Here is a 24,625-nt window from a genome sequence, read left to right as displayed (position 1 = left end):
AATATATATCTCAACATGATGAACAATGATTTTTGTTATCTAGTAACATATAACTGACAGTTTCTATCAGTAATGTCTGAAGAAGAATGATGTAATGTGAAAGACAAGTACGTGGCTGGAATTTGTTGCAGAAGACAAAATGGGCTTTGCTACTGTGATACTAGGTTCACTTGATTGGTGCTTGACAAAGTGGACTTTGATACTGTGATAGTAGGTTCACAAGTTTGATTCTTGACCTTGTGGTATTTAATGATTTCCTTTAGCCTAGTAGAATCTTTTTGATTATCCTTTCATTTATATACTTTACTTTAAATGTCTGTAGCTCCTTATGAAGCGAGACACACTACTCAACAGCAAGATGGACCATCATCGGGGAATTATGGAGTCAAACCTGCACTCGCCTGTTCAACTCTTAATCGGGTAATTGATTGCATGTTTTTCTTTAGTAGTACTACTAATAAAACAATAGAGAATTAAAAAAAAAAAGGCAGAAGAATTCTCGCTTCAAAAGTAAAAAGTGTTCTTCATGGTGGTTTTTAAACTAAAGGCTGAAGCATGCTTTTTTAGTACATAAAAAAGAAAAAAACAACTGATGGGAAGGAGAAATGAAAATAAATAATCCAATTAATTAAATTGCTGAAGCTGAGTAGAATGAGAAAGACCAAATAGTATATGTAGGAAAATTAGACTGAGAATCTTCAGTTCAAAAAAAAAAAAAATTGAGGCTATCTTAGCAAAAGTAAAACATTTTCATTTAAAGTATATAAGGTTTTAGAGAGATTTCTGCTTGATTCAGAATGCCATCTTTAACACATGCACAGAGTTTATGGCCTAATATTCTGCATATTCTTTTTTTTCACCCCAGTTGGTTAAATCACATGCCAAACAGAATAAATGAATTTCTGGGCATTTGTTTGCTTTTATGAGATGGGTCCTGTGTTTTCCTGCTGGTTGCAAAAGCAAATCTTTCTGATGTTCCAGTGTGGCTGCTGTGCACTTATTATGCAAACAGGTAGTTTGCCCTAAGGAAGGACAAAGCTCTCAAAAAGGGGAACTTTACCTAAGTAAGTAAGTCCCAGAGACTCTGTACCTTTTCCCTGATGCTTAGCACCCCACACCCATAACAGAATGTCACCTGAGCCTCAGGAAAAGATCTACAGGTAGTGTCACATAATTTGTGTTAACTTGAAAGGAAATTGGGTGCATTTGTTCAGCACTTTGAAATGAAAATTAATTTACAGCTTTATGACGTTGCCTGTTTCAGGGATTTTTGATGTATTTCAGAATCAGTGTGTTGTGTTTGGTTCTCTAGGAAATGGACAGGTATGTCAGAGAAAGGTTTGTGGAGCTGGTTGGAGCCTGGTTATTGTTCAGTCTTGCCCTCCCTCTTTAAGAGTGTTGTCATCCAGGCCTAAAGCATCTTAAATACTAAGTTGTTCCAGTTTAACAGAGACAATAATTGTACCGACAGCCCTTTTCTAGACACCACCAACCCAACCTACCAAACATAAGACCTTCCTTAAACAAGTCAATCAGAAACCAAAGATATAAATGGATAAAATGTCCTTCTCCTCCAGAATATTTTTTTTCCTGCAGGAGAATTTTTACCTAAACCATGAAAAGTGACAGAGGGTCAAGGAGGTCTCTTAGGGCTTTGCATGTCTCCCTGGCTCAGCGTAATGTGTGCCGAGTTACTTGCGTGAGCTGAGGGTCCAGAAGCAATATAGCTCATAGTTACAGCAACACTCCTAGACTAAACACATAGTTTCTTAGCAGAGCTAAACTTTTCATGCACCATGCTGTATAAATACAGCTTTAGGTCCTTTACTGGTTCCATCCGTTTCAGGTGTACAGTGTGCAGTTCAGGCTTGTAATGCAGTGGCAGCCAAAATGAACAGCCAAAACAGATCCAGAGGTACTGAAGTATGTCTTGGGCTTTCCTTTTTGCGGCCAGCAGTATTCTTTCAGCTTTGGTCATGTAAAACTTCCTTTAATTGCTTGGGTAAAGATACCTAATATTAGCTTCAGCTTTAACAGAGAAGTAGTGGGATGGTAATCAACGTGGCCATTTCTGCTTCTCACCTTTTTAAAGTACTACGTGTCTGCTAATAGAAGAGAGTGAATCTGGTTTCTTGAGGTTACCAGGGCCCCACTTGGTCCTTCTGGCCCCCGCCTGTGGCCGATGCCAATGTCCCTCCCTTCAGTCTCTTTCAGTGGAGCGGGAGCAGCAGGACAGCAGCGCTCACTACTCGGATGACCCTTGGAGGATAACAGAGGAGCAGCGAGACTACTACATCAACCAGTTCAGGTCCCTGCAGCCTGACCTGAACTCCTTTATTTCAGGTGGGTTTTACCCAGCAATGTGCATGTTGAGTAGAGGGGCCTGGCTGAGAAGTGTAAAGTAGATAAATTAATTGTTTTTCCTCTGTGGAGTGAGTGTATGAGAAAGGGTTGATCACGTCTTCTTTTTAAAGGCAGACAACTCAAAGAGCAAACCAGTATTGTGGGTATTATGTTTTTTCCTAAATATCCTGATTTTAGGAAAATAGTTACATCTGAAAGAGAGGTGTTGGCATTCAGTAAAAATGAAAATGAGCTCTCACTCTGAGGGACTGTATTTGTGGTTCACACCTGCAGTGTATATTCAGCTGAAAAATTCTTCAGACTTGTGCTTGCTTTCCCAGCAGAAATGTGGCAGCGTCCATGTAATGAAAGTGAAGCGTACAGTTAACTGTCCTGTGTGGTCAAGCCTGAGTGTTTATGGCTTTGAGGGGGCTGAGATTTTGACCTTTAGGTGATTAAAAGCAAATACTGGAGAGCACACACATGGTAAAAGTGTTGCTAGCAGCGTGTTGAAATTGCATTTCCATTCTGATAGGAGAATCAGGCTGCTTGTGAGAGGAGTCACTGCAGGTACAGATGGTTGGTCTGGCAAGAAAAACATCACAGGTTTTAAACTGAGGTGTTTTTACTGAGCTCTGCTGTAGTAGTGGGGTTCAGGAGGCTTGGACCCAGCCAAAAGTTTAAATAAATTACCTGCTGCTGACAGAAGTTAGTGCTTCAGCAGTTCTTTGCCTCAGTTAAGTCTCCTTCATATAATTTGCTTGAAAGAGAAAATGGTTCTTCAACAACGTTGTATTTCCTCGCAGACCTTTATATGTCTGTAAATGTGTACGTGTGTATATATGCATATACAGCCTCTCAGGTAGCTGTGCATTTTCCTTTATGTTGAGCAAGATTCTCGGGCAGTCCTTGCACATCCAAAATCTATAAATTTTATACATTATAAATTTATTTATGAATTTATAAAGTTTATAAATGATAAATTTGAACTTCCACAACATCCTAAGAAAATTAAGCTGTAGAAATCCTTGCTGCAGAGTGATACAGATGCTAGAGGTTTGTCCACGTTTAAGAAGGTTTTTGAGAAATCTGTGATTGAAAAATCTGTCAGAAGTTATTGAATCTTTAAGTGCTACCCCTGGTTGAGAAGGTTCCTGAATCATAGGTAGTCAGAGGTTGGAGGTACATTACTGTTACATAGCTTTGTCATGGTCACATAGTCCTCTTGGCATCCAGGGTTGGAGAGGACATGCTGCTAGGTGACTCTTGGACCTGCCCCAGTTACATAAGTCTGTGTGTATGGGATAGTGAAATAATGGATTTACTAGCTAGGAGAAGAGTGGGAAGGGCTGCTGTGGCAGAGGGAGTGAGGATGCCTGCAGCAGGCCAGTGGCTGTGTGCTATCTGAATCTCCTGGGTTTTTTCTTTTTTTTCGTAACATTTGAGCCACTGCAGCGAACAGTCATGGTTGAAGCGGCATCTTGGGACAGCAGTGCAGACGCTACAGCTCTGTACTGCCACACACATGGCTTCTGGGGGAAGCAGAGCCGTTTGTGTCTGCTATTTCATCATTGGTGACATACTAATTATGCTGGTTAGAATCACTAGTCCTGAAGCATGGTTTCTTTTATTTATTTTTCCCATATGGAGGGAACAGGGAAATGAGGTCAACAGCTCTGTCTGGCTTTCTCTGTCACTTATTCACAAAGAGACAAATGGTCCAACAGCTATATCAGCATCCAGTTAATCTGAGCGCCTCTCGTATGCAAAGTAACCAGCTGCTTCTGGCACAGCAGCCCTGGCCAAAGGTAAATAATGGGAGAATTAATTTCCCATGGTTGATAAGGCATGGTTTCCCAACAGGTTCTGTGGCAAAGAATTTCTTCACAAAATCAAAGCTGCCCATCCCAGAGCTTTCTCACATCTGGTAAGTACTGTAACGGTGTGGTGTTGGGGACGTGTATCCTGTTTTTTTTAAAAAGATGCTTTAATTCAAGAGTTCTTGTAAAATTTTGAAAAGTGTCTTCACTTACAATTATTGCTTTTATCTCCAGAATCACTTTCAAGCCCAAGCAGCAGGGTGCTCATTGATCTTCCTGACATGCTTGTTTTCTGGAGAGTTGTTCGCCTACACAGCAGGACTGGGAAGGTTTGAACAGTGATATAACTGAGAGCTGTTCTTAAGTATATTGTAAGCAGCATCATTAGCTCAACGAACTGACATTTTTCATTAAATGACACAGAGGAGAAGCACCTCTGGAATGTTTCAGATGTGTTGTTGGTTTCATGTTTCTGGCTGTGTTTTGTCAGAGGAGGCCTAATTAATGCCTCATTTTTAGGAAGTACAACTACATAATTCATCAGTGCTTTTCTAATGAACCGGTACACTCACTTTTAATAAGCTTACTTAGAAACAACTGTGCATGGAACTGTACATGATAAAATTTGACAAGGTTTCTATTACATTTTCATCAACAGCATGGTGCTTTGTAATTCAGTCTCATCCTTGCATCTCAGATAGGAAGAACAAACAGTTTTAAACATTGATCAGAAATGCTGATAGAGGTTTTACTTTTATATATGCTTTTATGAAGAGACATGAGAAGAAAAGCTTGCAAGAGCCTAAACATCTGTCGGGGTCAAATATATCTGGAATCTTTTCAAAGCAGATTGTCAGTTGTGAAAAAAAAAAACAAAACCCAAAAAAACAAAAAAACAAACAAACAACTGAAGAAACATAGTGTTGGGGGAAGTGAATATTGGAATTTAAATTTAAGGTTACTTAAGAAGAATGGATTAACCCAATATGTTAACAAAACACATTTTATTTCTATTGCTGACAGAAGTTGTCCTCTGCAGAATTTAAAAGTATTCCTTTCTAGTAGATAATTATAATTTTGTGATGATGTGATTTACCAGGTTGTGTTGCTGTGTTAAGCACATGGGATGTTTGTCTATCACTATAACCTCAACAGCTTGAAAAATGCTCATTGCTTTCAAAGAGTAGGCAGTTATATGTTTATTTGTTTTGGTCCATGTGCTCATGATGAAATACTACTCAATTCTTGCAAAGAGTTAATTTATAAAATTGAATTTTTTAATTTCTGAAGTCCAGTTTTAGTGTTTGAAAAGCATCCTAGAATTAAAGAGAGAACTGCTTTAGTGAGAAGTTAACAATAACATTTAAACTTGTCAAGAGCATTAATTTAGCTCTTTTCTTGAAGCTAGGCAATGGTGCTACGTAACCATTGCTGAAGTCCATTTTTAACTTTTTCTGCTTGAACTGTTTCAAGATTCTGCATGGATTGGCCAAAAGTGCTTCCAACCATTGGAAAGTTAATTTTACCCTTGGAAGTACAGGATATGTATTTCATGTTATAATATAGACGTACCATCATATTGTATGGTATGATGTATAACAAAAAAAGTACTTTATTAAAAAAGAAAAAAGGGACAATTCAGTATTCGAAAATTAACTTGCTTTGTCTTCCCCAAGACAAATGCACAAGTTAGGATCAAGTGCAAATGACAGAGATGCTTGTCTTGTGTTAAAATATCCCTTCTCAAGAGTTGCATTTCTGTCTCCCCCATGCACACGTATGTTTCCCTGAGGTAACGGCTTGGAAAACGTGTGCCTGTTGTATCCACAGGGAGCTGAGTGATGTGGATTGCGATGGGGCGCTGACGCTCCCGGAGTTTTGTGCTGCTTTCCACCTCGTGGTTGCGAGGAAGAATGGTTACCAGCTGCCGGAGACACTGCCGGAGACGCTGCTGCCCGAATACTTTCAAGCAGGTAATGTCCCTGCGGCAGGTCATGTTCCTGTAGCTGCCTCAGGAACCCAATGTGCGTGTAAGACAGCTTTCATTTTCCATCCTTAAGGTGGGACGGGGTTCTACACTGCGTAATGGATCTCCAGTTGCTTTTTAACATATACGGTTTTAATTGTGCTTACGAGGCGATTGCTGGAGGAGGAATGTATAAAAGCACAAAATACCAATGCAAAGTGTAGCAGTTACCTGCCTCTTAATGTCTGCCTCTTTGCTTCAGTGTGCTTCAGGTGTCATTATAGCTAAAGTGGCAGGTGATTACCTGTAGCAAAGATAATCCAACAAGTTTTATACAATTTTTAACTCTTTTGATGGTTTTTCCCTCAAGCATCTGTTTCTTGAAGATGTGTTGAAAATGATACTGGACTGCTTTAGAACTTACTATACTAACACATTTTGTTAGATGCAGTTACCGGTTGTATCAAAGGTTGAATTTTTTTGTAATTCATTTTATGTAATCCACAGACTCTTCTGTAAGTAATTTGCAGTAATGACAGGAGGATTACAACTGTTTGTGTAGCACAAGGATGAATTAATCCAAAATATAATATACCTCAGTAACAATGTGCAGTGAGAGACCTGCCCTTTCATTTGTTCTCTTCAGTTATGTCTCTCTTAATTATGAATGAACATTGAAATACATACTGTTCCATCTAAAAAATGTGCATGACTTTCTAGGGCAAGGAGGATTAATCACAGATGATAATTACAGTGCTAAGGGATAATATTTAAGACCTAATAAAATCTCCATTAAATTTGATGACACTGAATATATTAAAAGACAGAAAAAGAGCAAATCAAGCTGCAGTTAGGAAAATTAAATGTTCACCTTGTATCAGATTTGTGAAGTATTTTCTGGTGGAGTCATGTTTATTATAATCCACTATCTTCATATCCAAAGGGAGAAGCTCCTGTAAAACCTTCACTTCCAAGTCTTCACCACTTTTAGTCTCTCTAATTACATTCCCTTGTCATAATTACAACTACCCTTTTCCCTCCAGGACCACCACTTTGTTCACCACTCTCACACCTCTTCTCATGATAAATTAGCTTGTAACCTCCTCCATGCACAGTGCGGGTTTTTGTTGATGGTTGATGTATATTCACATTAAGCCTTTTTGGGTAAAACTGCAATGGAAATAACTATCTTTAGTAGTAGGGAGTCATTATGTCAGAGGGAGGAAGAGCATGGTAAGCTGTGGTTGTTCCTTGGGAGTCCTCTTTTTTCCTAATTTTTCCCTTTCAGCACTGGGGTCTTTACCATTTTCTTAGGTGATTATTGTTTCATGGTGTTGCATGCAACCAAGAGGTGAAAGGACTAATTGTTTACTATAGGCACTCTAAATATCTCACATGATATGCTAATTGTGGTTAGCTTGAGGGTCTGAAAATGTCTCACACTCGTTCTGCTACCTAGTCAGGATTCAGAAATCTGTCTTTTGAAAGACTTGCGTTAATAAAAAGCAGAACATCTCAACACACTGTCACACCGTGAATCACAAGAAAGCATAGACCCCTGGTTTTATCAACTGCTGAAATGAAGGACCCTTTCAACCCAAAGATTCTATGATTCTATAAGTAAGCAAGTGCCTCATATGCTTACTGTTTATTTGGTTGTTATTTGACAGTTAATGTTTACTGAGAATCACTTCTCCCAAATTTCACAATTATTTCTACAACATAAATTATACATGCTATCCCTTTCATGACATTGACTTACTCAAAATAAAAGATAGAAAGATTTTCTTCATGGTGTTTGTCATCCGTGGCTTATAGATCAGTTCTGATACATAGAAATGAAGGGCAAAATGATGCTGGAACAGGTTTTTAAGAAGGGTGTATTAACCAAAGCCTTGGCATGTCGTCTTGTTTTTTCTTTCCCCTGCAGCTTCTTTGAAGCCCATGCGTGACTGTGCACTATTTGATTCTTATTCTGAGTCGTTGCCAGGCGGTCAGCAGACTCGGGACTTCAGTCGGACGGAGGTGAGAAGGTTTAAGCAGGGTAGTTACCTTGCAGGGTGCAGAGGAATAGGCCAGCTTCACAATGACTGTGGTATGCATGGCAGCAGAGCTGTGAGTCTTTGAGAGGACTGCAGGAGTCCCTAAGCTTCCCATTAAGCAATCTCAAACCCCTCTCAGCAGTTTCTTCAGTGTGTGGGAAGGGCTGACAGGCTTTTCAAAAGATATTCCCACATAACAGAGTACACAGTAGTCATCGAGGGACTCCAGCCTTGTGCGATCTTTGAGTCTGCAGAGAAATACACCTTACCTGTTCGTGTCCCGCAGGACTGCGTTTGGCCCTCTGGCGTTGGGAGCCAGTGATGAGGGGCAGAGCCCATGCTGCAGGAGGAGCAGTGTGGCACAAGGATAGTGCTCAGGTGAAATACGTCCTGAATCTGAATTGGTTGACAATGTTCAGGTGCAGACCTTGTCCTGACTGTGTAGCTCTTGAGGGTTTCTTCCATTTACAGTGCTTCATTTCCACACTCGCTCCCCCAGTTTTGATGATGAGAGGAAAAATGGCTTGTGCTGATTCCTTGTACTTTGCTTCTTTGGAGGCTGAAACTATCTCAGATTCTGTATAGTAGGGACATGCATAGTTCTAAGTGATTTGGTCTCCATTTTAATATCCAGCCTTTTCATAGTCTAAGGAACTACCATCAAATGGTCTAGGTAGTAATTGTAAGGAGCTGTGAAGAGTGTTTTGAGGGAAGACTGGAGATCTATTGGAGCATTATCGCAACAGCTACCAGCCTTGTAATGGAAGACTGTTGCAAGCAAAACTAAATTAAGGAGAAGAGTTTATCACTGAGGTTAAAAACTGAAACTTTAAAGATCCTGTAAAGCTGAGCTTACCATGGCCACTGAGTTGTGCCTGAATATTGCAGCTCTAAATATATACAGAATCACAGAATCACTAAGGTTGGAAAGGACCTTCAAGATCATCAAGTCCAACCATTAATCCAGTGCCACCATGTCCCCTAAACCATGTCCTGAAGCACCACAGCCACATGGTTTTTGAATACTTCCAGAGATGGTGACTCCACCACCTCCCTGGGCAGCCTGTTCCAATGCTTGACCACTCTCTCGGTGAAGAAGTTTTTCCTAATATCCAATCTAAACCTCCCCAGGCACAACTTGAGGCCATTTCCTCTTGTCCTATCACTAGTTACTTGGGAGAAGAGACCAACACCCTCGTCGCCACAACCCCCTTTTAGGTAGTTGTAGAGAGCGATGAGGTCTCCCCTCAGCCTCCTTTTCTCCAGACTAAACAATCCCAGTGCCCTCAGCCGCTCCTCATAAGACTTGTGCTCCTACGCTGTGGGATTTCAGGCTTTAGTATTTAAGGTAGTGAATCAAATGGCAGATTCTGACTGACTGTAAGAATGGGCCTTTCTGATGCTGCTTCCAAGTTAAAAAGTAATGGTATGTCACGGCAGCTCAGCATGTCTGTTCTCCAGTTATTTCCTCCCTATGCCTTGTACTGGGTCAGAACCCAGCTGTTCTCCCCATCGCATTCAGCTCAGTACTGGTACCACTCCTAAGCTGCTACAGAGTGCAGTGTTCACTTTGGGCAATGCTGCAGCCAACGCTTTGACCATCCCGTTTGTCTTCTGGAGCTCTCAAAATATATGTGGTCTCCCTGTGTGGCATTGCTGTTTGTACAGCAGCTTTGCCGAAGTACAGCAGTCGTCCTGGATTTTGAAAGCAGCACTACTGTGCTGGTAGTGCGGGCTGCTGGTACGTTGGCAGTGTAGGCAGGACCTTTACCATAGCAGAATGGCTTTGTCCCTTGCATATGACCTTATTTTGGGAGGGTGGCTCGCAGGGGGCTGCGAGATTGCGTCACAGGCCACACTGCGCTAGCACTTCTTCATTGTGTGGTTGTGTGGCAAAACTCAACAGTCCCATGGGAGTGTTCCTCATTACCATATATGCATATTGGTTTGCAATTTAAACCAAAAATTCAAAGCAATTTGCATTGAAAACTCATTCGCTGATGTCAGCGTGTGTACGTACATATATACATAACTCCATTTCCAGACTGCAGTAAGACTCAACTGAGTATTTCAGTTATCTCACTACATCAGCTTAAGATACTCTCTTTTAGAGAGAATTACTTGTCTTCTGCTTAAAAGCTGTCACATATCTCTTAGAAGGTTTTTTGTCGGTAGGCAAGACCACTGATTGTCAGCTTCTCTTTTTCACTTGTGTTTTCGTGTGCATATACAAATACACATGCATATATAAAAAAACATAGAGGGATAATATTAAATTATATTAAAATATAAATAAATGTATAATTATGTATCTTTTATAGATGTAATTAAAAACCTTCAGTTTATGTAACTTCTTGACTTCAGGATCTACTTCAGTATCTCTGTGGTCTAGGGAGCCCTTGTTTTTGTTAGGATACTGGCTTCAGAAGTGATTACCCAGATATGCAAAGTGGCCTTTGGGTATTGCAGAGCTGTGAGGAAGTTTGCTCTTTAGTAGCTCAGCCTTTGGGACTGTGAGATTAGAATGTTCTGTTATATATTTCAGAAAGCTCAGAAATCTTGCTATCAGAATCATCTTGTGTTTTTTAAAAATAAAATGTCATTTCAATAACCTAACCAATACAATTTTATAATCTTACTAAATGTGTGGTTTTCAGGCCCTTCTGGTTTGGGGTCCTTGATTGTGTGTGCAGAGTAAGGATAAATCTAGAAGGAGATGATTTCCTAGGCAATTAAATTGTATGTTTTTTTGCTTTTTAGATTTTTCTGCTGCAGTGGAGATAATAGTAGGAATATTATAGTAATAATTATAGCTGTAGAAGGTATATAGGTATATAGCTGTAGAAGGTATATACCAAATGTAAAAAACCCCAGCAAGCAACAAATCCCCCATTTTATGTTTCATTTTTAGTTTGATTTTCAGCAGTTAAGCTTTCAGACCTCCTCTGCCTTATCTCTGCGCTCTCCTCCTGAGACCACCATAACTGCCAATAACTTGCAGATTATTGTGCTGCCTTTGTAGTCAGATAATGTTCTTGGGGGAACAGCTGGATCTTCTACTCCATTCCTGGGTTCTGCAAGGTGGCTGGATGTTCTGCAAAATCGGAGTTTTTTTATGGCTAGGTTGAAAATGAAGAGGAATCTGTAGCATGATTGTCTGGTGGCTAAGCACAGATAGTGTTTCCTGACTGGTTTTGCTCCATTTCTTCACTGCCTGAGTCCTAGACATGCAGGGCAAAGCTCTCAATGAGTTTGTTTCAGGGCCTTGTTATTTTGGTCCTTTGTTATCCAAGATTAATGGACTATAAAATCTCTTCTCAAAACTGATTTGAGAATGATTTTGACTTGAAATTTTTGGTGGTGTGTTTTTTTTGTGTGTGTTCAAGTGATGATTTTACATTCAGAATCAATACACTGAAATGAATATCATTTGGAAGGTCAGTAATTCATCTCCCATTCATCTCCCTCTGTGGGAAGTCCAGTAATTCACTGTTGCAATTTAATTTGTAGCTTGGCTACTTGAGGAAATATAGTTTAGATACTTGATCACTACATTAAAAATTTTATATTATCGATGCAATCAATTATGCATTATCTCCATGTCTTTGTCTCTTTCCACCTGTCATCTATTCAGGCTGTTTAGTTTAATTTCAGAAGACCATTTTTACTGTGACTGCTGAACAACAGTACTGCAATACAATGGAAACAGTTCTTGAATGCAACCATAAAGAAAATAATGGCAGGAGACAGGTCACCTGAATGCTAGGCTTTGTTAAACTTACAAAACACACAGACTGCTAATGTTATGCTTGAGAATGACAAGGGTGACTGCTTTTTGTTAACCAAGGAGGTTTTGTCTTCCCATTTGTTTTTTCTCAAGTTTTTGTCTCCCACTCTGGTTCTGGTCTTTCTGTTTTGTTTTGGTTTTGATCCATTCCTTTGGCTTTTTTTTACAAGCTTTCTCGCTGCCAAAAGCTTAAAGATAAAACACGAGATTTCACACTATGTGCATAAAATGACTGGTTGGAGTTGCTCTAAACTCCCTCAGAAATGTCATGCTCACAGTTCATTGAAATTTGTGAGAGTCATTCCATCATTTCAAGCACGCACTGAATTAGGTCTTTAGTCTGACACCCTTTACTTTAGAGTGTCAGGGCTAGCTATAGATGTGAAATGTTTTGTTCATACATTTTCAGAGTCCTCAAGCCATATTTTTGCTGTGTTGCTTCCTCAGAAGCATTAGGGAATCCCATGTGCAACTTCATAAAACTGATCTTGTAGCCCTTTGTTCTGGACTTGTCCTTCTTGAATTACTGACTTTAGATTTTTGTTGGTGGGGTTTTTTTTTGTTTTAAATGTCTACAAAATCTATGTTTCTGAATTAATTTTTTTAGGCCCAGTGGATTTCAGGCCATTTTTAGCTCCAACCTCTTCCATGCTCCCTGAGCAAGAACCAGCGTCACTTAATATTTAGAGAAGCTTGGGGTTTCTAACATTAGCTTTATTGTTGTTTTGGTTGCAGAGTGTATCCTTGTTCTTAGAGATAATGGAGGCAGAATTTGTTCCTGGTTCCTTCTTGTGAGCTATGCAGCAGAAGTTACAAGAACAACAAATGTCTATAAGTTGCTACTGAAATAAAGGAAGGTTAAGGAATAAGACTGGGGAGAAGTTCACTGTTTTCCCATCAGAGGCCTGAATAGGCCTCCAACAGACAGGCTAATGAAATTTGTTTTTCCCATCTCGATGACTGAATGTTGAGAGAAAAGAGTAGTTCAAGGATCAGCCACCTCAGACAGAAGACTTCAAATGCAGAACTACTGGGTTCTGCAATACGGCTGGAGTTTTGGCTAGAGAGACTGGTCTGATGGAGGCTGACCCTTGTGAAGGGGTTGGAGAAGGTTGCCTTAACCCTAATACAGGTGTAACACCCATAGAGAAGAGAAAACACAGAATGGCATTGCTCTATTGTAGAAGTCTCTCCTGGCATATAGTCCTTAGCTCCTTGTGATTCATCATTGAAGTGCTTCTCTAATTTCAGGTGTGGAACGGCTGTACCTTGAAAAGCAGAGTTATATTGTCTCTCTGTAGGTCCTGTATGCTTCTTTGTCTGACAAAGCAAATCGTAGTGCAAGAGAGAATACCACCTTTATTTGTCTTGATCTGTATTCTTAAATATTTGAGTGTGGAAAGGTGTGAGCTATACCAATCAGTGTAATAAATAAATCTTCTTTCTTTAAGAAGACATCAGCTGAAGAGGTACCTGATAACTCTGCCCTGTTACAAGATGGAAAGCAAGATGACAAACAAGGTATTCAAATAACTTTTGTTTTTTCCCATTATGGGTTAAATTCTGTGTGTTTTTAGTAATCCCATATATTTGCTGGCAAAAGCAATGGTATGTTTATTTCTAAGCTGGCTATGTGTTGCTGTAGATTTAAAGAGACAGCTCATTGACAGCAGCTGAGTTAAAGACAAATGGATGGGTTTGCTTCAAAATTAGTTCTGTTGTATATGAATGATATGAAATGCACCTTCTCAAATATGTCTAGTCCTAAGGCAATTAATGTCGCATTTCTTATTTTAATGAAGTTGTAATTGTTATTGTTGGGAATTTTGTAAGAGTAAAGACTACATTGTGCCAAATTTTGGATTTCCCTTTTTTCAGGAAATAGCAACACTTCAAAATTAGCTTTTATTCCTATTAAAAAAAAAAAATCCCTATATTTTCTTGCAAAACAGAAGTTTTGATCAAACTGGATTGAAAATACTTGATTAATTTATTTCACCTGAAAACCATCAGCAGCAAGCCATGTGAAATTGAAATGTTCTTGTTCTTTTTCCACTCAGTAGCTTCTAGGGCTTCCAGAATTGGCACTGGATCATCACACAATCATTCATTCCCTTTTATATTCCCTTTTCCCAACCTTTCAGGTTCTCGCTGTCTCTCAGTTGTGGAAACAAAACAGTTTTGGGTATTTTGTTGCCTGATTTTCAGAGCTGTGGATTATACATTAATTACAAAAAAAAAAATATTGACCTCCCAGCTGTCCACATCTTAAGGTTGCATCAGAGCTGTGAGACCGGGTAGTCCACATTCCTGAATCACCTTCTACACTCAGGTGTGACCAAGTTTGGCAGATTCCCAGTGTCCATGGTTCAAAGAAAGGTTGTCAGTGTTGACGGGTGTTTGTGTAAAACATTTTGACAAGTCAGCATATTCCAAGAAATTAATGTTTTATTGACAAGGTTTGTTTTGTTGTAAAATTCATAACGAACCAGAGCAGAACTTGAACCTGGAAGGTCATTCCTTTGAAATGTCTAGGGAAGATTTACTTTTTACTAAGGCAATTTTTTTCTTCTCTGTTGAGGTGAAGAACTTGTGCTTTGCTTTTTGTAGCTGACATGTTAAGTCAGATGGGAAGCTGGTTTGGTACATGCAGTCCTTCAGGGCTGAAGATCTGCTATGTTTATGACACAGATTCCTACCTTTTCAGCCAAAGAACAAATGCTCTTGTTCTACCATTTATTGCTATTCTGACAAACGTAAGAGCAGATTGTGCTCCTGGCTGAGGAGTTCTCCCCAGAAGTGAAGAACCTGTAGTTCAGGACTGTAGAAGCAAATTTCCCTGCATTTTCAAAACTCTACAAGTAAATTTGCTCCACTCTGCCAGGTTATAATATAGTTAAATGTGGAAGGTAATGTGAATAGAACTGGATCACGAGACCCAGACTTTTGCCACACGTTTTATTTGATAAAGGTAGGTGGAGATGAGAGACTTCATTCCAAGTGGTCATTTAGAATACTGTGTGTTACAGTACCTTAAAACATGCTGTTGTGCATTATTAATGACTTTCTTAAGGCGTTCTTAAAGGGTAACGTAGGCGTCAGTGGAAGGGGAATAAGCACAAAGATTGGGGTTTCCTAAACTTTAACCCCGGCTGTGTCGGTGCCGTGTGACATTCCCTGGGGCAGGCTGGTGAGGTTTCAGTTGCCAGAAGCAGCCAGCCTCTCGTGTGCCCTGGCTTTCCAGGTTTGTAACCTGGGAGAGGTGAGTCCCAGCTCTGCCAAGTGCCGCCAGCCGCTGTCTCTGTCAGAGCACTACATCTCTCAAACAGACGTCGTCCTTGGTTTTAGGCGCTCAACCCCCCAGATTCTCAAAACTTGACATTATTTGGCAACTTGGGCAATAAGCCTTTCTGCTTGTGACTTTTGTGCTCTTAGGAATTGCTACTTTTTTGAGTGCTTGGGTCTTCTGAGGGTATTTGGCTACCTTTCTTTTCAAGTATGTTTGGTGTTATTAGTTGTTCTAACTAACACCGGTTTGTATGCTCCTTTCTCAGAGCTGATGCCTGTAGATTTTACCTGCACATACTTAAAGTAATTCTCATTGTTTTGTTTTGTTTTGTTTTTATTTATTAAGCTCTTAAAGTAAGCACTGCTCTCAAAACAGTACCAAAGGAATTTCAGCACTTGACTGTGAAAACAGGTAAGAAGAAAAAAATGTAATGTATTACTTCCACTGGAATTTCAGTCAAATGTTTTTATATCACAGTAAGCCTAAATTAGTGTAATTTGATCCATTTTTTTAAAGATACTTTTGCTCTCCTACAATTTTACTACTGAAATTAACTTTTACCTCAGAATGACTACTACTTGCAAAATAAATATTAATTATACTTCAGGTTGTTAAAAAGTTTTCTTGCTTGCTCTCCCTCATTGTTAGTGTATGTGTTCTTCAGCTGTGAGAAATGTTTTTAGCATAGTATTTTTTAAGGAGTCTGAAGTTTTTCTGTGCTACAAACAAGTTGCAAGAGCATGAATATTGTACCTCTTGGTAAAACCTCTTTGAAGGTATAGAGTAACTATGTAATGTTTCAGTAACTATTCTGAAATGGCCTGTTTCTTTGTGAAAACTGAGCTTTCATATTTTCTGTCAGGGAATTTAAGGGTAGGTAGCCTTTTGGAAAAACAGACCTTGATGCACCTATAGCACTGACATAAGCTTTTGGCTCTGGGGCTCTTTCTTTGTTGAAACCACCTCTGATTTTTCTCTCGCCAACTCCAACATACACTCCTTGTTCCTATCATACTGGAAAATGTTATTTCTGGAACAGCGTATGTCAAAATTACTTAGTTCCTCCAGAAACTTCCCATGCTTTCAGTTCATCAGACCTCCCTTGCCTTCCTCGCTGCTAATTCTTTCCCGGAGTGGTAAGAGTGTTTGCAAGCCATTCCTGGTGCCAGTCAAGCTAAACTGGACTTGCTTTCTTTTCCTTTTGCATAAAAGTTTTTACTTGTGAAGATATCCTTGATGAAGAAAACTGACCCCAGATGTCTGTCATAGCAGTTTTGTCTTAAAGCTCGATTTATTCATGGCTGCTCAACAGCTGCATGCCTCATTTCCCAACTTTTTTTTTCCTGGCTTCTTCCCAAACACTTGGCAGCTGCCAGATTTCCTATCTTCAGCTCCTATTCTCAAATGATTGCTGCTTCTCCTTCACAGACATGCACTCTTATGCTTCCCTCTCAGGGGGAGAGGAGGCTGGTTGCAAGACTTTCAGTTCTGTTCTCCCCGCTTGTTTTGCCCAGGAGCGCCCCAGGGAGTTTTATTTTCAGTTCAGCAATTCCACCTTCGGTACACTTAGGAAAAAAACCTACTGTCACCTGCACATCTCCTTTGCCACCAACCTTTTTTCCCCATGTCCTTCATCTCCTAGTCAGAGAGGTCTTCCCGATGCTGCTGTGCTCCTCCAGCAGCATTGCTGTGTTTGGCTACCAAGGGAGACGGTGGCAGAGTTTCACGCCATGACTCCTGTCACTGTAGGGATTTCACCCGCGCTGTCCTGCACATTGAGGGTTTGAGCAACCACAGTCTCAGGCTGCATGATATGATGGATGTTAGAAGTAAAAATGTTTATCTATGCCATGGGCTGGATACAGCACAGAAATTGGTTATTTTGGAATCAGTCATCATTCTGGAAGGTCATTGTAGTCATTAACCTTCAGGATGAAAACTCCCTTGGGATGAAGCGTGGGAGGTTTTACATCCTTCTTTGGTTATTGATTTGGGCTCTGTATGTAAATTCAGGAAAGATGATACTGCGGTGGTGCGTAACGGGAAAGTTTTCTTTCTCCTCATCAGGAAGACTAGAAATTTGAAGTCAGAAAAAATGTTATATGCTCAGCATCTCCGAATATCTGGCCAGTTTATTTAGGATCCTAAGAGCAAGATCATTGTTGGCCTTAGACATTTAAAGGATTAAGGGCCAAATGTACGTGTTCAAATTGTACATTTCTGCCTAGGTCTCCAATAAGAGGTAACAGATAAGTCAGTGCAGGTGATTTAAACTAGAAGGGAATTCTTTGTTTTTTGCTTAGCAGCGTAGCTTATTTGCACATTTTATGGTACAGTTTTCTACTCGATAATCACCTTGTAAAGCAAGGAGGCACCAGTTGAGTATAAGCTGTCAGGCTACAGCCCAAGGTCACAGTGCCTGCTTCCTTAGGAGTGTTTAAATGAAGTTGTATTGGGAGAGAGGGGTGGGAGCAGTTAAACATACAAAATGGGGAACTTCTTCTCTTCATTCACGCCACTCTTCTGTGGCGTGAATGAATAAATAAGATTTCATAATCATATATGACTTTAATTAGTGTAGACCAAGCTGTTCAGTTCATCAGGCACTACTACTCCAGGAATCATACAAACTTTTAAATAATAAATGTAATTAATTCACTCAAGAGCTGTAATTTTCTGTCCGTTTCATGTAAGTTAAATTTATGTATCCGTAGCAATATAAATATGGAAAATTAATGAACTGGATAAATAGTTTTGTATCGTGTTCAATGATTGTCATGTGTGTATATAAACCTGCACCTCAAACACAAAGTATGCACAGACATGAGCATACCAAAATAACTGCACATTTTATGGAAATCCTGTCACAATTATTTTTATGTTCTAATAATGAACTACTGGCTTTATAATAATTTTTCATATTATACTTCTTCTGAAAGATAAAGCTAAATCTGGGTATTGTGTAATTGTAACCTTGAATTTCCTGATTTTTCAAAAGCTTAAAAGAAAATCCTTGGCAGTAGTATTCCATTGCTATCATTTTTTATTAGTAGTCATTTTGGGATTCTCTCTTCCTTTTGTGCTTTCCTGTTTACCTCAACAAGATGTCCTCAGAGAGTTTTAATGTGAGTTTTACCTGCAGGTTTTTAGAAGAAAGGCTTTGTAAAAGAAGTACGAATAGAATGACGGTCTCCATAAAAGAAGGAAAATTTGAAGCTTCTTAAACATAGCTTAGCTTGAAAAGGATTTATACTTCCTATTTCTAAGTGGCATATTTTTAGTAATTGTGCATGTAATTTAATAATCAGCAATTTTCAGCATTGGAAAAATTGGGTCATATGGCTGTAGGGAAGCAGTTTCTAAAGTTGTATTCTCTGGGAGTTTGACACAGAGAGAGAGAGAAGAGAGAAGGATTATCACTACTGCATATTTTAATTATAATTCCTTCTCTCCCCTTTAGTTGCTAGGAAGAGTTTGTTGCACAGACATCTGGAATGACTGTGAGCCAGTTTGGTGGTGACAATAATCTACTGGAACTTGGTTTATAAGTATTTTTTTGTGTCACTGCCAGCTACATTTGGGTTTATTCCATCCAAAGCACCAATTAGAACTGCACGACCTTAAAAGCAGTTTCTTTTATGAAGAAATAGTGTGTGGCTATACATGTGCCATATGCTGCTGCTTGTCTTCTGTGAGCCTTAAGCCTCCTACGGAGGGTCTGTGCCATAGTACCGTGCAAGCCATTATAAAGTCAGTATTTGCCAGCTGCTACCACAGGTAACTCCTACTCTGTGTTTTGGAGTATCTTTCTTATTTTCAGGTAGTACTGCATAGTAGCTGGTGGTAAATGTCTGACTTCAGAATAGGCATATATTTGAAGGAAGCTGTAAACTGAGAATTTTTGTTCCCAGCCTACTTGCTTCTCTTAAGTGTTGAACCTTGATTAGGAGAATAATGGGAAAAGCACAAGGATGTACTTTTTGTGTGCATTGGGGTCATTGATGCTGCTGTAGTACCTTCGGGATATCTCAGTGGGCTGAATTTGAAAGCAGTCACTCAGATATGTTTTCACAAAATTATCTGATGTTAATAAGGAGAGTAACAGAAAAGTCACAAAAAAACTGTGTAAACCAAGGAACAGCCTCAAGGAATTACCCAGAGGAGGTAAGTCAGCGCTGCTGTTTTCCTGTCACATAAAACCTGCGTGTGGCAGGATATTTGGAATTCATCCAAATAAAAGAAACAGATTTTTACATTGATAGAAATGTGTTTGATGAACACTTAGCCTGTAAAGCTTTTTATCTTCAAATACCTTTCCTTTCCAATGTCAAAGTAGCCTCAACTTGATGTGTTAATTTTTTGTGGTAAGATGATGTACGTTTATACTAATTAGTTAAAGTATTTAGGAAGCATTTAATATTCCCTTCGTGCTTTGGGAAGCAAGACAACTAATATATACCTGGAGTAAGAGTAAGATGTTTTCTGTGGAAAGTTTATGCTATTCCTTATGTTGCTTTGTCCCAACTACATCCAGGAGTACAGGTGCGAGCTCAGACCTATTGCTTTTCCTGTGTTCTGGTAACCAAATTAAGAGTTGAAGGTCTGACACGCAGGCTTTTGAATTCTTAGGACATTCACACACTACAAAAACAAAGGGGAAGGAGAAGTGAAAATCAATCCTCATTGCTCATGTGAGATGAGCGCACTCTCACATCGACATTTGCAACACTCACAATTTAAGCAAACACTGATCCTTCAGCTAAAGGCGTTTATTTAAAATACGTTGTTTTAGCGGTTCTTTTTTCTTCTCTCTTTCAGCTGCTCAGGAACCTAATGCACTTAAAGCCAGACCACGATCCAGGTACTGCTTTCATTTCTATTCATCCTTGATGACAGGTTTACCAGGAGGGATTTGTAAGCAATAGACCCTACACAAATACTGCTCTAGGGCCCTGTGATCTCTGGTCCTAAGGTGCTGGGACTTTTGCCTCTCTGCCCAGCCTCACTGCCTTGTCGGGGTGGTGACTGCTTCCAGCCCTGCCCCAGAGGCGTCGTGGTGGGGCAGCGGGGACCGCTCAATTGTAGGGAACGTCCTCAGCAATTTTGTGCTGTTGAAACCTGCACAGTGGTTGCATATGGAGGGAGACACTGCACGCTCCCACAGAAACAGCAATAGTAGCTCAACTCTCAGATGTGGGTGAGCGAGTCCTTTTGTTTGACTTTGGCTGGTTGGTGTGTGATGGAAGGACTGATGCTGTTGTGCACTAGAAATGACACCTGCTAAATTTGGATGTTTGAAAGAAAAGGGAAGCCTGTGCCAGAAAATACCGTGTATAAATGGATTATATGTTGGGTTTGGCTGTTCACCATTCTGGTGTATAGCCATATCGTGCATTCACCTTCAAAAATTTTTTTTTTTTTTGGTGCCAGTTGGAGGGTCTAATTTCTTTTTTCTTAGGTAATGAGAGTATAATCAGTAACTCCCTCCTTACAAACTTGTCAAGCCTGCTAATAAGAGAGGATCAGCTATAAGCATGATGAATGAAGACTGAAATTCTCTGTTCTTAGGACCTGTATCCAGGAAGGCTGAACTGCTTTGTGTGCTATTTTTCTGTTAGCTAGACAAAGCTTTTTAGTTTTCACACTGTTTTAAATTTTCTTGCTGTGTTGCTGACCTATAAATTGAGAATATGCAAAATGTGTGTAAAAAATTATTTTATGCAAAAAATTGTAAAAATATTTTATGCAAAAATGCACAAAATAGCAAACTCTTAAACAAGTTTGAAAAAAGTCACTTGAGTGTGACTAGTGTCACATATGACTGTGTCACATCTGACTATATGTCACTACCTTAATGCGGAAATTGAGACTAAAGATGCCTGAGCACATCCTTAAACTCAGACCTTTTGCTGCGTTTGTGCTGTCTAGCCTGGAGGGCCCTGTAACCTCGAGGGTCGCTGTCTTCAGGTGTGCCTGACCACCAGAGGCTACGATTCGAGTCTGTTACAGCTCTCAGCTCTGGAGCCTGGCTTTCTAGTCTGAGCTGTGCAAATTCTTACCTGCTTAACTCTTAACTCTTTTAAGTGCCAGGTCCACCTGCTGCAAGCAATGATTCACTGTCACGGGGCTCTGTGGTGGCACTGCTGGGGGGGACCTATTTTTGCCTGGTAGCTGCTATCTTGATCTTTAAAAAAAAAAAATTAAAACTCTCAAAGTGTTAGGCTGTACAGTTTTAATGCAAGTAAAATATACAATGCCTAATCTGGAAAGTAAAAGTATAAAACCTGATTCAAAGATCCTGATTCAGAGCTTTCCCATTTATTTCAGGGGGGTTGGGTTAGGTCTGTTATGGTAAGGCTATGGAATTCAAAACTCTACCAAGACACAAAATTCAGCATCAGCAGAGGTTTTTGTGTCGCATGCAAATTTGGAAGCAATTATGGCTTTCACTCCTGTATTTATTAAAGTTTATATCAGAAACATAGGATCAGCGTTGCCAAATGTCTGTCCCGCTAAAGAGCTGTTTTCTAACAACAGCCTGTTTGGCAAAAAAATGATCCGTTTCCCATTAGCGGGAGTTATTTCTGTTCTACTTGAATGTGTTTTTGGTCTTGCCTGTCATGCATAATGTGTTATAGTAAGTGTAACATCTCACATTGTCAATGCTCATTTTGAACAAAGCTCTCAGCCTTGCAGAAAAACTGGTAACTGCAACAGCTGAAAAATACTGGACACTGTTCAGCAAAAAACAATATTCTTAGAAAATGCGCTGCACTGGGATTAATGTGATGTGGAAGGGCCTGGAAAGACGTACTGAGCCATGTATTTGGCTAGTTTTGGTTACTTTGGAGCCATTTGTTTTTTCTGGTTTTTGTGGAATTTGGTGACTGTTTGCTATGAAATAATATTCTAACTATTAGAATAAATTTAAATTATAGAGTATGTACTTGCAAGAGGTAGGTTGAAGCTATACCTGTATAAACACTACCCTCGCAGTTGGGAAAGGCAACAGAAACTGTGAGGGGCTGGGGGGCTGTAATTTTACTTAGGTTTATTCAAAATAGTTGCTGCAATTATCCTGTTGACAGTTAATGTTATGTAAGAAGGCCTGAAGCTGTGATATAAAAGGCCTTAAAAAATACTAGCCCTATAAGCATGACTTGTTCCTTTCTCTAGACACATAGGTCCCTCTGTTGCCAAATAAGTTGCTCTTCTTATAAGGAGGAACTTTTAGTCATTGGGGCAAGGAATTTCTGCCATGAATCTGAGTTCTGGTCAGAGTATTTTTAGGTACTCTTCACTGTAGCTGTTTAAAATGAATTTCTGAAATAAAATATTTTCTGCTCCCCTCCCTCCCCTGTTTTTCCTTAGGTCTTATTCTAGCACATCAATAGAAGATGCCATGAAAAAGGGAGAAGAGCCCCCTACTCCACCTCCAAGGCCACAGAAATCACATTCCAGAGCTTCCTCTTTGGATTTGAACAAAATATTTCAACAAAACACACAAGGTAAAGTTTGTGTTCTTTCCCCCTTTTGAGACCGTTTAGGTTAGCTGCATACTTGGCAACTTGATCTGTTTGCACAAATGCTTAACAATATGTGTATATGCTGGCCTTTGCTATAGGCAGTAATACACTACAGAACAGAAGAAGTTGCACTTTCTTGCTTTACATCGCCACTAAGGGGAAGAAATCACTGTTGCTATAATTAAGATGATTATAATGTTTTCTGGCACGATAATGGGAAGCTTAACACATGTAGTCTGTCATCACTGACTGTTTATAACTAGTCTGGCTGTTTAGACAGTTGTCATCAGTAACTACAATAGATTTGATTTTTATTACTATTTATTTTTTGTAGTTCAGAAGCAGGAGGAAAACCCTTAATGTTTAAAGTGGGAGAAAATGAAATTTCTTGTGTGCAAACGTTTTTGATGTTGAAGTCTTTCATATGCGTGGGGGCAAACAGAAATGATTCTTTGAGTAAAAAGAAAGGGTAATTTGTTTTGACACGGGTGCCTGTTGAGGGGAGAGAAAGAAAATGTAGAATAGTAGCTGGAGTGAACGGAAAGAAAACGGCTCTCCAGCGCAGTTTTCTCGCACAGTGAGTGGTTGAAAGAGGAGCTGTTTGTTCAGGGCAGTAGTCACCCAGCATCGCTGTGCTTTAGCAGTGTCCTTGAACCAGACCACAGTTTTATGCGGTGCACTCCAATCATCTGACTCGAGGACTAGGTTAAACATGGTCATGTTTATGCTTCAGAGGAAAGCCAAGGTTTGACTGTGTCAAGGAATGTTTTAACTGGGCTCTCTAATGTGGTCGTTGGAATAGAAAAGAAAGAGTTCTACCTCCTGTTATATGGGACTATTTTTTTTGTGCAAACACCAGAAAAAATTGAAGAGTCCTGCTATGTGTGCTGATCCCTGAAACTCAATAGTAATAAACTTTTTTTTTTTCTGCATTACACAGAGAAACAATTCCTGATACTTGACTCTGGTTCCTGTTCAGGGATCTGTTGCCTCCACCTTTGATTTCATTATACATCAAAATAAAACCCCAGAGCCAAGTACATATTCTCTAAGGCAAAAAATCCTCTCAGAATCCAGATAAAAAGTGTAACTGGAAGGAAATAAACTAAACTTAGATTTAAGTTTCTCTTGGAACACAAATGAAAGAAGGAAGTAAATTCTCAAAGAAGTAATTCTGTGAATGAAAATTAACATCTTGCTTTTGAAATGGATCATTTTGAAAGTCACCATTACTTTTGAAGGCACATAACAATTTCTTCTGGGGAACATAACAAACTGACAGTGTTACAGTGAGTGCAGGAAAGGGTAACTCGTCCTGTCAATACTTTTTGAAGGGTTTCCTCACTGGAAGCGGGGCCATTAGGTAAGGGTAGGCAGTTGATTGCTTGCAAAAGAAAGTGCTTTGGTCACCCTAAAACTGTTCATCATATTTGGTTCAAATTTATGGCTATTTATAGTTGGAACAAAAATTGGCTCTAGGTTGACAAAACATGAAATACACTGTGCTACCCAGTTGCAGAAAATGTGGAAGGTCTCCCAGAGGTTCAGCTTCCTCATGTACCTGTAGGGTTTTGGCCTGTAATTTTTTGCTCTTTAAATGTTCCCTGGTGGTAATGCTAAATATTTGTGGTGGTTGTCTTCCTCTAATGGAGCTGTTCCATTTTGTGTCAAAAATGTAAATATTCGTTGTGAAAGAATAAGGAGGAATTTGGATTTGGAGGATTTCAAAGGGTCCCAGTTGAAATAAATCTGCATCATAAGAAGGAGAGAATTAAATCAACCCGTCCCAGTACACCCAGGTATCACGATGCATTTACCTTGCTCTGAAGTAAAATGTCAGCATTGGAAATCA

At 39.6% G+C, this 24,625-nt stretch overlaps 1 protein-coding gene across 1 annotated transcript in view; it reads left to right on the top strand.

The window, feature by feature from the left end:
- REPS2 (RALBP1 associated Eps domain containing 2) overlaps positions 1-24,625 on the top strand; it is a gene marked incomplete at both ends in the record, with an annotated part of 51,689 nt that overhangs the window by 4,309 nt on the left and 22,755 nt on the right. Inside the window, 9 exons of the mRNA XM_010286755.1 lie at positions 323-420; positions 2,205-2,343; positions 4,207-4,270; positions 5,994-6,136; positions 8,060-8,154; positions 13,410-13,479; positions 15,593-15,658; positions 20,066-20,108; positions 22,619-22,755. Coding sequence (XP_010285057.1) covers positions 323-420; positions 2,205-2,343; positions 4,207-4,270; positions 5,994-6,136; positions 8,060-8,154; positions 13,410-13,479; positions 15,593-15,658; positions 20,066-20,108; positions 22,619-22,755 — 855 coding nt within the window. The remainder of the gene's footprint in view (positions 1-322; positions 421-2,204; positions 2,344-4,206; positions 4,271-5,993; positions 6,137-8,059; positions 8,155-13,409; positions 13,480-15,592; positions 15,659-20,065; positions 20,109-22,618; positions 22,756-24,625) is intronic.

The sequence above is a fragment of the Phaethon lepturus genome, unplaced genomic scaffold, assembly GCF_000687285.1.
Source record: "Phaethon lepturus isolate BGI_N335 unplaced genomic scaffold, ASM68728v1 scaffold2380, whole genome shotgun sequence".
NCBI lineage: Eukaryota > Metazoa > Chordata > Aves > Phaethontiformes > Phaethontidae > Phaethon > Phaethon lepturus.
The sequence above is the reverse complement of the archived record's forward strand: the minus strand, read 5'-3'. Positions and strand labels throughout refer to the sequence as shown.